This window comes from Cygnus atratus, chromosome 14 (genome assembly GCF_013377495.2).
Source record: "Cygnus atratus isolate AKBS03 ecotype Queensland, Australia chromosome 14, CAtr_DNAZoo_HiC_assembly, whole genome shotgun sequence".
NCBI lineage: Eukaryota > Metazoa > Chordata > Aves > Anseriformes > Anatidae > Cygnus > Cygnus atratus.
The window spans coordinates 7990434-8002882 of record NC_066375.1 but is presented as its reverse complement, the minus strand read 5'-3'; the positions used below and the strand labels follow the sequence as shown (position 1 = coordinate 8002882).

Below are 12449 nucleotides of genomic sequence, written 5' to 3'. Positions count from 1 at the left end.
CATGCAGGCAGAAGTTCTCACTGCTTTTTCATTATTTCCACTCATGTTAGTGGATCTTGGAATAGGTATTTCAAAACAAGCCCCAGAGATGTACAGGTGGCACTTGAAGCCTGTTCACCCGTTAAGAGATTATCCAGCTGCACACAAACTGGCAGCCTATTGACCCTGATAAGGCTAACGAGCTGCAGGGAGAGCACTCTACCTCTCCTTCTCTGCCTGCAGGAAGCCACTAGATAGCAGTACAGATGCAGAAGTGAGGCAGATTTTACTAGTTCTTCCCAGCATACTTGGATCAGCTGGATTTTGGGCGGCCTTTTTCAAGCCCAGTTTCACTAAAGAAACAAAGCTGACATAATGCCACGTTCACCCTCTTCCTTCCCTAGTCACCTAGAACATGCTGGCCGATTCTGTTTTGAAAAACGTCATGGCAATTGGTAGCTGGATGAATATCCAAATTAGTGCCCCAGATGGGATTCAGCTGCTCCCTGCAGTGACATCAGCTGAGCATTGGCTCGAAGTGGCTTTGTAGGTCCCTTCCAACAGCACCATTCCATTCCATTCCTTCATGCCTTATCCAGTCCTGAATGCCTTGAGTTATTCCCACTCTATTACTCATCTTTTCGAGTAGAACTTCCAGAGAATTTCTTTATCAATTGGTCAGAGAGAGTTTAAAAAAAAAAAAAAAGTCAGAGTAAAATATCTGTTGGAGACGGTGTGGCAGATCTTTAGAGTCCTTTCAAGTCTGTCTTTGCAAATAGAAAATCTGAAGCTGGGGAAAGAAATAGAGGGGTCTTCAAGCAGAGGGCAGAATCAAGGGCAGTGAAGGGGTTAGGAAAATTTAGGAAAAAACAGAGGTAGAGATTAAGACAAACGTTTAGGACTGTAAAAGCACAGAACTTGTTCTTGCTGCTCAGCACCACAGACCAGTAGTGGACCTTAAGAGATTCATACAAGGGCAAAAAATATATATATATGTTGAAATCTCTGGTGGTAGTACCATGCTGAGTGTCTTGGAAGGGCAGAGAAGAAGGTTATTATCCAGAAGACAGGAAGAAGCAATTGCAGTATATAAAATCTGGAAATGCAGAAATGATACTTCAATGGGGCTCACTCAGCATCTCTGCAAGCTATAAGATCTAGTTTTCTTTCCTTCCGCTCATTGACCCAGAGTCTCCATCAGCCAAAATGTTCCATTTTGTGTTGTTTCGCTGGATTATGATACAAATCTTTATAGGTGAGTCTTTACCCACTTGTTTATGTGCTTGCTCAGAAAACAAAAATTTTGTAGTATTAAAAACAGCAGCACTTGTTTTTCCTGTGTATGTATGCATTACAGTGAAAAAGGTTGTAATTGTATACAGAAATTCAGAATTTCAAAAGTTTAATTTAATGAGTTTTTGCTTTTAAAAAAAAATTATGTGGTTTCTTCTGTCTATAAGCTTGGTAAGTTTCTTCTATTCCCCTAAATTATCAATTTATTTACTACTGCCAAATACTGCTTGTTTTGCTTATACATCTGTCTCTCCACTATGTACACGCCTGACACAGCCTGAGCCATGGAATTGAAATATTGACAGAATAATGAATGGATATACATGATAAAGAAAGGATTTTCTGAAACTCTGAGGGCTGTCTGCTGCTTGAACTGCATACTGTCATGGAAAAGCATGGCTGGAGATTCCTCTCCTTCTAAACCCAAACTTTCAGTGCTCACCCATCTAGGATCTGAATCCTAAAAGAAATATCTGTCAAAGAAGAGTAACTTGGGAGACTGAGTCCTGCAAGTGTGGTTGGTATCAGCTGCACTTCTGCATGTATATTTAGGCTTCAGAAATGCAGCATCCAAATTGCTGAATGTGGCTCATGAAATGTCAGGTCACCAACTTTCAGTGGGACATGAGCTCCTAGTGAGAGATGTGCTTGTAAATCACTGAGGCATTTCAGGAAATGTTTTAGACAACTAAATACTAACCGGCCAACCTCTGCCAGGATGAACTATCCAATATACAAATAGAGCATTTACAGCAGCTGCAGTGTTCTTAAAAAAAGTGAAAAATAGTGGACAGGTTTGGTTAACGGTGGAAGACAGTGAGGGGCAAGAAGTGATTCATTCCCCATGGAGGCATGACAACACAACCTCCGTGGTGTCTGCTGCGCAAGTGGATTTTTGCCAACACTGCTGTAGCCCAGGGAATTCCATACATTTGCAGTCTTTTACCAGACTCAGCAGAAGAAACAGGAGGCCTCTTTCTTTGTCATATCTTCATTCTTAACATAAATGGGAGTTACTGGCCTCCATTTGTTCTTATTTTCAAAAACTTTCTTGTATACGGAGCTACTGAAGAGTGAGAATGGCTCTTTGTTACTCTCCTCTCTTTAGCCCAGCTCCATGCTAAGAATGGGTAATCCTAAGACTCTGGAAATCAGCAGATTGGCAGTTTTAGCCTTTAGGCGTCTTTCTTGTTTATCAGACATTTTCTTTGCAACTTCATCAGTACAAACACTTTAAGGAAAAATACAAAAATTTGGACTGATAGGGAAAAGATGTCAAGTATCTTCTACATAAAAATGGAAAAAGCTATTCCTGAAATAGATCAAGAAAAAAAAATCATTTTTCAACCAGCTGCCTTGACTGGAGGATGTATGTTTTTGTCCATCCATTGACCAGTCTACAGGATAGAAAACCATTACAGCAGCAACTATTGGAGTTACTGCTTAATGCTATCAATCACTGAGGGCTGTTTCAAGAGAAACTACATACAAATATCTGTGTATGTATATATATATATATATATATATATATATGATCTGAGCAGTTATGAATACATTACGGTTTTAGAAGATATATTAAACATCTGGAGTCCATTTCTCTCTCAGTTGGGCTAAGGATTTAGAGTGGCAAACCTCGCTGACTATAGTGGGACTGCATACGCACAGCTGATGCTCAGAGTGCCTTGGGTCAGATCTGGATGCCTAGGCAGGTCATTGCTGTGCACGAGGGCAGGATTCCTCTTACAGTAAGACTAGTGTGTCACAATTTAACAGTCTCAGGAACCTCTTTCTTAATTTCAAAGACATTTAAATTCAATCCTGCTTACTATTTCTTCTGGAAAATGTGTCTGTGGAAGAGGCTGCAGCTGAGAAGGAAATTACTTAGTCTTTGCAGATGTTTGTACTGTTGAAACGAGGCTGTTGCAGTACTGAAGCTTTCCCTGCTAAGGTGCAGTGAAGACAGATGCTAGGAACATTAGCTTCTTAAAAGAGGACTTGAAACTGCAAAAACGATAACTTCCTAGCACTGTTACTGGTGCGAAACTACCCTGGAGACACTCTGGTGCCTTGTGTCTTCCTTTTTTTTTTTTTTTTTTTAAGTAAGTTCAGGCCTTTTCTTCTTTTACAGAGAAAGGCAGGCAGATTTTCATTTGTTAAAGAGTTCCTTAATGAAGCTGCTTTGGCACTGTGCAGAACTGAGATGAAATGAGAGCAGAAGATAAGCCCCTTCCTCCTCAAAGAGTGGTGATATTAACTCCAAGAATAGTTCAAGCTGGTCTTGGTTTTATACACATCATTGTTGTGTTGACTTGAAAATATGTGTTAACCTGCTCCAGAAACTAACTCTCTGCTCCTCTATGGATACGTTCAAGGTCAACTGGATGAATTATTTTGTTCTGTTGTCACATAAAGAGACTATTTCTCTGTTTGTTTTGCTGTAACTAGGCAAATGAACCTACCCTTTCCACAAGTAAAACAAGCAGCCATCTTGCAAAGCCTTAAGCCTTACTTGGAAATCCATTTTCTGGCACATCGTACATTCATTTCACTGCAAAAGCTTCTGCCCTTCAAACCATATTGCACATTGTTTTGTCTGCTTCTACTCTTTTAGCATTTGGAGCAGTGGAAACCTGAACCAGTCATCTTATCTTGCCAATGGGATAAGCAATAATGAAGCTGAAATGTCATCCCGATAACAAGTCGTGAGGCAGCCTGCCACAGACTAAAACCTCACCTGGGGAATAGTCCGTTAAATACAAAACAAGAGAGACATGGACACAATTGGAAGCATCTCTGTTTGCTATCTGGGAGTCATGCCAAAAGAAAAGACATTTAAACAGCTGGCAAAATAGAAATGTTTGGCAAACCAGTGTCAAAGCTGTTGATAACAGCAGCAACTGCTGTTAGTCTCTCTTTGGGGTGAGCAAACTGACCAGGAGATATCAGATCTGTGGGATGATCCCATAGCTGCAGCAGAGGACCAGATCTGGATGTTCCCCAGGTCCCTCGGTTCCTGCTCCACTGTATGTAAATAATAACACGGGAGAAAAGGGCAGCACGATAGGAGGACCAACACATACAGGATGAATATGAACCAGAAGAGATTTATCCCTGTATGTAAACATTTTTTGTATAGTGCCTTTCATGAAGAAGAACTCCCTTTTAGGGCAATCTGGGAATTGCATGGGCAGTTAAGGAGGAACAATAGGCAGCAAAGATTCAAACCAGATGCTAAAGTGAGTATTGGCTCTAAACACAAAGTAAAGCTGGTCATGACGAGTAAAAACACAATTAAAATGTGTCTATTCTTTTAACAGTGGTTTAACACTTGCTGTTAAAGTTCCTGTGTACACTGTGCTCTGCAAGGTAACTGAAACAGTTGGTGGGGTTTTCTCAGGGACAGAAAGCAGTGCACTTTATGAGAATAGGTTCCCTTAGACAGATCCCTCTGCTCTGCCAACTTAATTAGGCACTAATTTCACACAAGAATAGGTATTTTGGATCCTGCTATTGAGTCTGTCAGGGAAAGGCAACCATGACAACATTTTCTGTGTGTTTGAAGAAGCTGATGGTAGACTGAGAAAACCAGCTGTGTTTCATATCAGGTTTCTGAACAGCTTTCAAACAGTCCCTTAGAACAGGAGCTGGGATGGGAGCAGAATTCCCCAATTCCATTTGCACAGGTCTACTCTGCGCTTGGGCCATCAGCAACAGATCTCAGCTTTGGCCACCACATATTTGATGTGGGAGATGTGCTTTGGGAGCAGCTCTACAGCAGCTGGCTGGGGCTAGAGTGCTCAGTCCTCCAGCAGCAGCAAAAAGCCAACACTTGCAAGCTCCTGGTTGATGCCCATGTTGCCCTAGGCCATCAGCTGTTACAGGCTCCCAAGGAAAGCCTGTGGGATCACAAGAAGTGGGCATCCTGCAGGTAGTGGTGTTTCTTTTCCTGCCAAGTTGTGCTGCATAGTCAATCTCACATCCGAGACCACCAAAATTCCTCACTCATCTTTCTTCTTCCTTGACAGTGCACACCACATCTGAAACTGTTGTTAGAGGAATAGTAGGACAACCTGTCAGACTGCCTTGCTTCTACCAGGTGGCACGAGAGAAGGACGTCTCTGATATGTGCTGGGGCAGAGGCCCATGCCCAAATTCAAAGTGCAATAACAAAATTTTGCACACCACTGGGAATCGGGTGACGTTCAGAAAATCTCAGCGGTACAATCTCCAGGGCTATATTTCCTATGGAGATGTGTCTCTCATGATACAGGAAGTGAGGGGAGAAGATGCAGGTACATACTGCTGTCGCATAGAAATCCCGGGTTGGTTCAACGACATCAAACAGAACATAAAGCTGGTGGTGGCCAGAGGTGAGTTTTGGGGCCTTCTGCAGGTTTTTGGGCTCTGTCACACAAGGTTCTGGTCCTTCTGTTTCTGTGAGAGGGTCAGGGAGTGGGTGGTTGAAACCTGAAGGGAAAAAAAAAAAAAAAGCAAACTCACAAATCTGGGAATTGGGAATTGTTCTGGCTGAGGCTTGCTTTCTCCTCATTAGACAACCATTTTAAATAGAAATTCTCCCACTTTTATTCACAATACTTGACTAGATAGATACTTTTCATTCACTTCTCTTTTGCCTTTTCCCAAAGTCAGCTGTGAATGCTCTGATCCAGCTTTTCTCTTGCTTACGATTTTTCCATGCAGCACACTCAGTGAAGACAACAACAATGAGAAAGACTCCTACTTCTCCCAAACGTTTCAGAAAAACAACTCTTGCTCCTCAAGCAACCTCTGGTTTTCAAGGAACAACAGAAGCTGCCGTCCTTGTGACAACCAATGTCCCCGTAGCAGCAACTGCAACCACCGAGTCTCCAGCAGTAGAAATGCTGGAGACAATTGCTTCCACAGTGTTTGATGTGACACCAAGTGAGACTTTTCCAGAAGCAATGGTTACAAACAGTGCTCTCCCAGACTTTTCAACTGGTTTCCAAGCAGCTGATGTGAGGACTGAAGATGATGATGTGTTCTGCTCAACAGAGCCCATCCCTCTTCCTGAAGGTACAAAGAACACTGAGGGGCAAGAAGCGATTTGAACACTGTATGAAGAACCCCCTAATCAGTGATCTTTACCAGAATTTGTATTTATTTTGTTTCAGTGACTACTGAATTCCCAAGTACACATCTGACTGCAGACAAAACCGAAAGGGCCAACACTTCTCTTGTGATGGAAGATGTGCCAACTGTAGGTGAGTACAATAACTTTGGAAAGTCAGAAGTTGCATATTCAGAGAAATGAAGATGTCATTAAAAAAAAAATTGACTATTCTTAAGAGTGTAACAAACATTTTCCGAGAGCTATTTATTGCATCTGGCAGAAATAGGTATCTGGGGTCCACTCAGAAATTGTCAGAAATCAGGATGAAGCAACAGATGAGAAAAACATGTTTTCAAGGCCTGTAAAGGAAGTAGATTTTGAGTCACTCGCTACTGTTGGGTATCTCAGGTCTGAGTGAGGTTAAAAACTGTTCTTTGGCACCATCCAAGCTGAATTGTCAGATATCTGATTTGTCATCACTGTGAATCCACTGAGCTTTCCATTGCAAATACTCTCTGACTGCAATTGGCTTTGAAACTCACTGAATATATTTGGCCAGATGTGGCCTGCAGGCTCAGCTCTCCAGTGCCCGACACGTGCCCTTGGTACTGACAAAAAGCAGCAGACAATTGCCACAACTATCAGTCATTTCTTCAAGAGAAAAGGAAATGGGATACGAAATCATACCATACCTGAGAAATGAACAAACTTGCATGAAGTTGCACGCCATGTCTCTCAGTCAAATATAAATGCAGGATAGCCCATGTTATTCAGGTGTCACAGCCTGCCCCCCAGATACCTGCAAATGGGGATTTTAAAAAATGAATGCTAAAATTCAAGAATATATCGTATACAAGGACATATCAAGGATATGTCATGTTTACCTGTTAAGAGACAGCCTTTGGTTTCAACTAGTGCCAAGAGTCTCTGCACTCTTAGAAATATAGTAGTTAGGTTTTTGCAGGTCTTCTTTTGATAGATCTAGAGATTTAGAGAAGAAATAGATTTTAGGAAACCGTTCCTGAATACTCCTGGAGAGAGCTTATGAAAGTGACTTAACTGATCTCTTGAGCATTTGTGAGCATTTCTCAGCATTGTCTTACTTCTCATCTTTCTGATATCATTCTGGATAATTCCTATGTTCTGTTGCTGTAAATAGAGAGTTTTGGAAAGAGTCTTACCTCCAGGATTCTGGGGGCAACTTAAATTGTCACCGTGGGCTAGAAAGAGCCACCATAAAACGAGTCACAGCAGACAATATATCACGCTTACTGAATAATGAATGTTCCCACACATGCAATAACTTGCGTCATGCTATTTCTGAGTGCCAAACCACCACGATGTGTGAAAACGCTGCAGCATAGTTAAGCACTGTCTATTAATAAAAAATCATGTTCCTGCATGAGGATTGCAGTGTTTCAGAGGTACTGAAAGGCTGCTTGAGAATTAGAAAAGGTGGATGCTGCCCAGTTTGTGTTTGATGGAAGCACACTTAAGTAAAGACCAGGCAGAATCTTGCCTTTTTTTTGTCAGATATTTTCTCATAAGTATTTGCCAGACAGTTTGGCAAACTGAGCTCTAGGTTAGTTGTTTCCTGCTGACCAGGCTCTCATTTAGTTTCTTTTCTGTCTTTGTCTGCCTTTCCTCAGCAATAACCTTGCCAGTGCCAACCGCACTTCAGACACAGGAGACAACCCTTGGTCCTTCAGGTATGGAGAGGAAGCACCAATAGCTGCTGCCAGCAACCAGGCTGCAGCACACTGCCAGAAGGCTTTATTTTGAATTGTGAAACGTGTGTCCGAGTGAGATATGCACTTCTTGTGTATTTGGGGGTATTCCCGCTAAAGTACTTAAACTACTTTTTTTTTTTTAATTATTTATTTTGTATCAAATGGAGAAAGTAAGAGAAAGCTGGATGTTGTAAGACAGGCATAAGGCAAAGTGCAATGTTGGCATCTCCCTGGGATTTTCAGAACTTGCTAGGATTTTATTAGATGTATTTATTGTCAGCCAGAATCTCTTTTCTACTCCAACACAAATTTTTATTGCATGCGTATGGGCTACCTGTGCCCTGTCCATGTCTCTGATAACATTCAAACACATTATTTGGTACATGGAAACAAATCAGCTCAGCTGTCATAAGGAAACTGATCAGAACTGAAAAATTTGGGGGAGATTAGGTTATTCACTGAAACAAAACAAAACAAAACCAGAAATATTTGCTTAAATTTGTAGAGATTTAAAAAAAGAAAACACACCAAATTTCTTCTAACGGGATTATTTGTGACCAGCTGATCACCCTCACTGGCACGTGACATTCTGGGAGCCTCATACATACAGCATTTCCTTTTCTGTGGTCTTGGAGGACATAAGCATGCTGCATATACATGCCCTGGCAAATGACTCATCTGGTCCCCATTACATTTTGCTAACATGGGGGCTCCATGGTAGTTCTTTTGTCAACCTCTTGAAAGTACTACTCATCACAGTCTTTCTATACATTAGGGTATGCCCTAATGCATAGAAACTTTCCTGTCATAAGATGGGAGCTGTGGTTTTGATTCACTAAGCTGAGCAACTCCTGTTTTTAAGATGCCATTCAGCATTGGATCAAGAGCTCCAAATACTTAAATACTTCTGTATTTCATAGCATGTCACAATGAGACAAGGCCCAAGCCAAGATTAATCTTTCTGTGACTTTAAATTCACCAGCCAAAGTTAAGGCGATAGGATCATAGGACAGCAGCAGCAGCAAAGTTTGCTGCAAGATTTCTTGAGCATTCTTTTAGTTCATCCCTATATCCAAAGCTTAGAAAAACAAGAACTGATTCCTTTTTAATTCCTTAAGATTAAAAAAAATAAGGAAAGAAAAGAAAAACAACATAATTTTCATAGACCTATGTTAAATATATGGTAAGTTATCTGAATATAAATATATTTCCTGTGGTTTCTTGTACTAATGCAGCTGTCAAAAGCAATTACATATTACTCTGACCACAATTAAACCTTGGCAATTCCTCCAGTTAGGCTCGTACCTTGTTTACTACCTATGCTTTCTGCTACATCTTGTGCTTACAGAAGTTAAAACTCCCTCACAGGAGATAAGTTTCTTCTGTCTTACTTCACGGGCTATCCCTGGAAGCCTTCTCTTTCCTTGATGAAGACTGATGTTTCCCGATGAACGCCTGATATGCAGTTTGTGGCTGAAACAGATTGTTCACTTCTGGTTGCAAGACGCTTTATTTCTCCTACCCAGGGCCAAATTTTGCCCTCCTCATTCCTTGGTTAAATCTGTGACAACCACAGTGGCCCTCACTCCTTCAGATGACTGTGCCAGTAATGATTTCCATCTCTTTTGTTTTCAGAGACTTCCGCAAGTTCAGACAGCAATCCTCAGAAAGTTGATGTAAAACTGCCAGTAAGTTTCAAGAGTGTTTGACTAATTAGAAGCCAAAAGGACAGCAGGATGTGCTAGTGATTTTCAGTGCATTCATACTAAATGGACAATATTTGCAAACCAGTGGCTTGAACTGTTGTTTAAAGCTCAAGATTCATCTTCCTCTTGTCCAGTGGATAAAGCCGAAGCCTGTGAGCATCCCACCTGTATAGCACACTTCAAAAAAACCCTCAACCCCCTCACACCTCAGTATGAGAGGCAGAGGTAGTGTCCTCAGGCCATGACCAGGCACTTGGGATGGTTTTTATGCTTCCCTGTCTCTAGCTAAGAGAAAGATGAAGGTGACTAAGCTGCTAGTTTAGATACCTTAGCAAGAAGCTCATGTTAAGTGGGATGAATCTAGGCTCAAATGCTTCAGAGGCAGATTGATTAAATATTTAACAAGCAATTAACGTTGTTTATCATGATCATTGTGATGCATTTTCTCCATGATTTGTACAGGCAAGCTCAGAAAAGTGTTGCAAACTCCAGCCCAATGCAGATATTTCAGAGCTCTTAGCCACTACAGCAACCTACTCCTGCACGAATAGGTCTGAAGTAGACATGCTTTCACAGACTTTTCAGTTTTTCTCTTCTCCTTTCCAGTTATCCATCTCTGTCATTCTCAGCGTAACTCTCTTAGCAGTGTCCATTCTTTTGATATCAATGCTGACGTCATTGTTTTGGAAACGTAAGTATCCTTCAGCACCTAAATTTTAATGTTTCTAATGCTGGCCTAATGCACATGTCCTTCTGTATTTTTGATTAGTCTTCTGGTAAGGTCTGCCATGGACCCTGTGACAGTACTCAGTTAATTTTATGGGAGTTTTTGTCCATGCTCCAGGACTGTGTCACCACAAGGATGAGGAGATGGTGGGGAGGCAGCAGGCAGAAACCTGTGCAAAGAACCCGTTCACTGGTCACAGTCCTGACCCATCTTGCAGGCCCTTGCTTTTTAGTAATGTGGTCCCATAGCCTCCTGGAATAGCTCCTAGTGGACATTGGTGCAACTGAAAACAGAACGAAGTCCTATCTTTCCTGCTTAGCCCACAGAATTTTTTGTAACTTGCTATCTTTGCTTATGAAAACATTTGACTGATTCCATAGAACTATAAGTATCTTTCTGCCATTGTGACAATATTATTTTGCTTCTAGGTAAACACACAAGGAAGTTTATATTAAAAAGGTAATCCATTTTGTCATTACCTATCAAAAGTTCCAATGTAATTTTTATTAGAGGCAGAAGGTATTTGCTGCTGATTGTATGGGATGTGATACTGGCTTGTGGTGCTGATTACCAAAGCTGTGGTTCGAGCAAACTTCAGACAACTTCACTCCAGAAAATTAAACAGTGGTTCCTGGAAACTGCTTATATGAACAGACATCCAGAACACTGGAGAACTTTAGCAACTGATGCTTTTTGCAATGTAGTGACCCCAGCTTAAAGAAATACCTAACCTGCATTATTCTTTGATCATATACCAGGGCATGAGTCTAGAGGAGTTGGTTTGAAGCAATGAAGAGGTAAATAGTTATGGGGATTGTAAAGCCAAACTTTTCTCATCTGCTTGTGATGGGTCGGAAGGAGAACAGGGGGTTATGGAAAGTCCTTCGTGGAGTGGCAATTCATGCCAATACACACACACAAATAAAGGGCCCAAGGAATGGCACGCTGCAACAGTGTGAGAAACCAAAACTTTCACCAGTAGATAAATCTTGCAGCCCTTATGGGGCCACTGCACCCTGTCACATCCTCCTTGGGTTACACAGAATTATACACAGTGATATCAAGGTCACTATTTCAATGGAGATAAGAAATATGTAAGTATGATGAATCAACTGGTGCAGGTGTTCCTAATAAGCTCATGTCTTCTGGCTCATCTGGAGGGAAGGATTTTCTCTAGACCAACCACAGGTTAGCCCAGTGAAGTATCACCCCCTTTGCCAATAACAGATACTATTTTAATTATAGATGGCCCCCCCACTGCATACCCCATCTAGGAGATAAGGATCGGGGGCCAAGGAGGGGATCTTTTCTGAATCCCATAGTGGTTATCTAACACCTGTCATTATAAGATCTGAACAGGCCTTTCCTATCTGTTAGACTAATGCAATCAAGGTAAATACTTCAGTGGTGTAAATTAGTAGGCATTGTACCATTGAAGTCAATGGACTCAGTAGCTTATGGTATCTGTTTCAAAGGGAATTTGCCAACGTTACAAATAAGAAAGGGTGCTCTGAAGCACCAAAGTGCTTTTGCTCCATCCATAGTGATCTGTGCTTCTCACTGCAGCCTTAGACCAGCTGAAGATCTTGAGAAAGTTTTCAGTGGTGTTGAAGGAGAAAACAACATGTTTGTCCTGTGAAGAGCTCCTGCGTTGTCTGTAGACACTGTGGGAAAAAAAGGATGGCTGCACTGAAAATAAAAAGGGCTTGTTTCAAGCTGCACTGAGAGATGCTTATGAGCCCTCAAAATATCAATGGCTGTAAACCAAGGGCCAAGGCTTCAATGTGAAAATTTAAACTCTTTGCCATGTCACCTTTAAAGCTCACTGTATAAAGAATCTTCTTTCAGAGGTGTTTTATGCATTATTCAATGGTGTTTCTGGGATCTGTATTCTTACTAACACCACATTATAGAATTAAGTT

At 41.3% G+C, this 12449-nt stretch overlaps 1 protein-coding gene across 1 annotated transcript; it reads left to right on the top strand.

Moving 5' to 3' along the window:
* The first annotated feature begins 1185 nt into the window (after positions 1–1185).
* Positions 1186–12166, top strand: LOC118254451 (T-cell immunoglobulin and mucin domain-containing protein 4-like). Its single transcript, XM_035559678.1, has 8 exons — positions 1186–1234; positions 5298–5642; positions 6178–6327; positions 8014–8073; positions 9730–9782; positions 10407–10491; positions 10956–10986; positions 12094–12166. The coding sequence occupies exons 1-8, from the start codon at positions 1186–1188 to the stop codon at positions 12164–12166; spliced, it is 846 nt and encodes a 281-aa protein (XP_035415571.1).
* The last annotated feature ends 283 nt before the right edge of the window (positions 12167–12449 follow it).

What these genes read in the sequence shown, in the direction of transcription:
- LOC118254451 (XM_035559678.1), top strand. Translation starts at nt 1,186, where the DNA reads ATGTTCCATTTTGTGTTGTTTCGCTGGATTATGATACAAATCTTTATA. An exon ending in GACAACCCTTGGTCCTTCAG is followed by an intron (nt 8,074 to 9,729) that starts GTATGGAGAGGA and finishes TTTTGTTTTCAG; the next exon opens with AGACTTCCGCAAGTTCAGAC. An exon ending in AAGTTGATGTAAAACTGCCA is followed by an intron (nt 9,783 to 10,406) that starts GTAAGTTTCAAG and finishes TCTCCTTTCCAG; the next exon opens with TTATCCATCTCTGTCATTCT.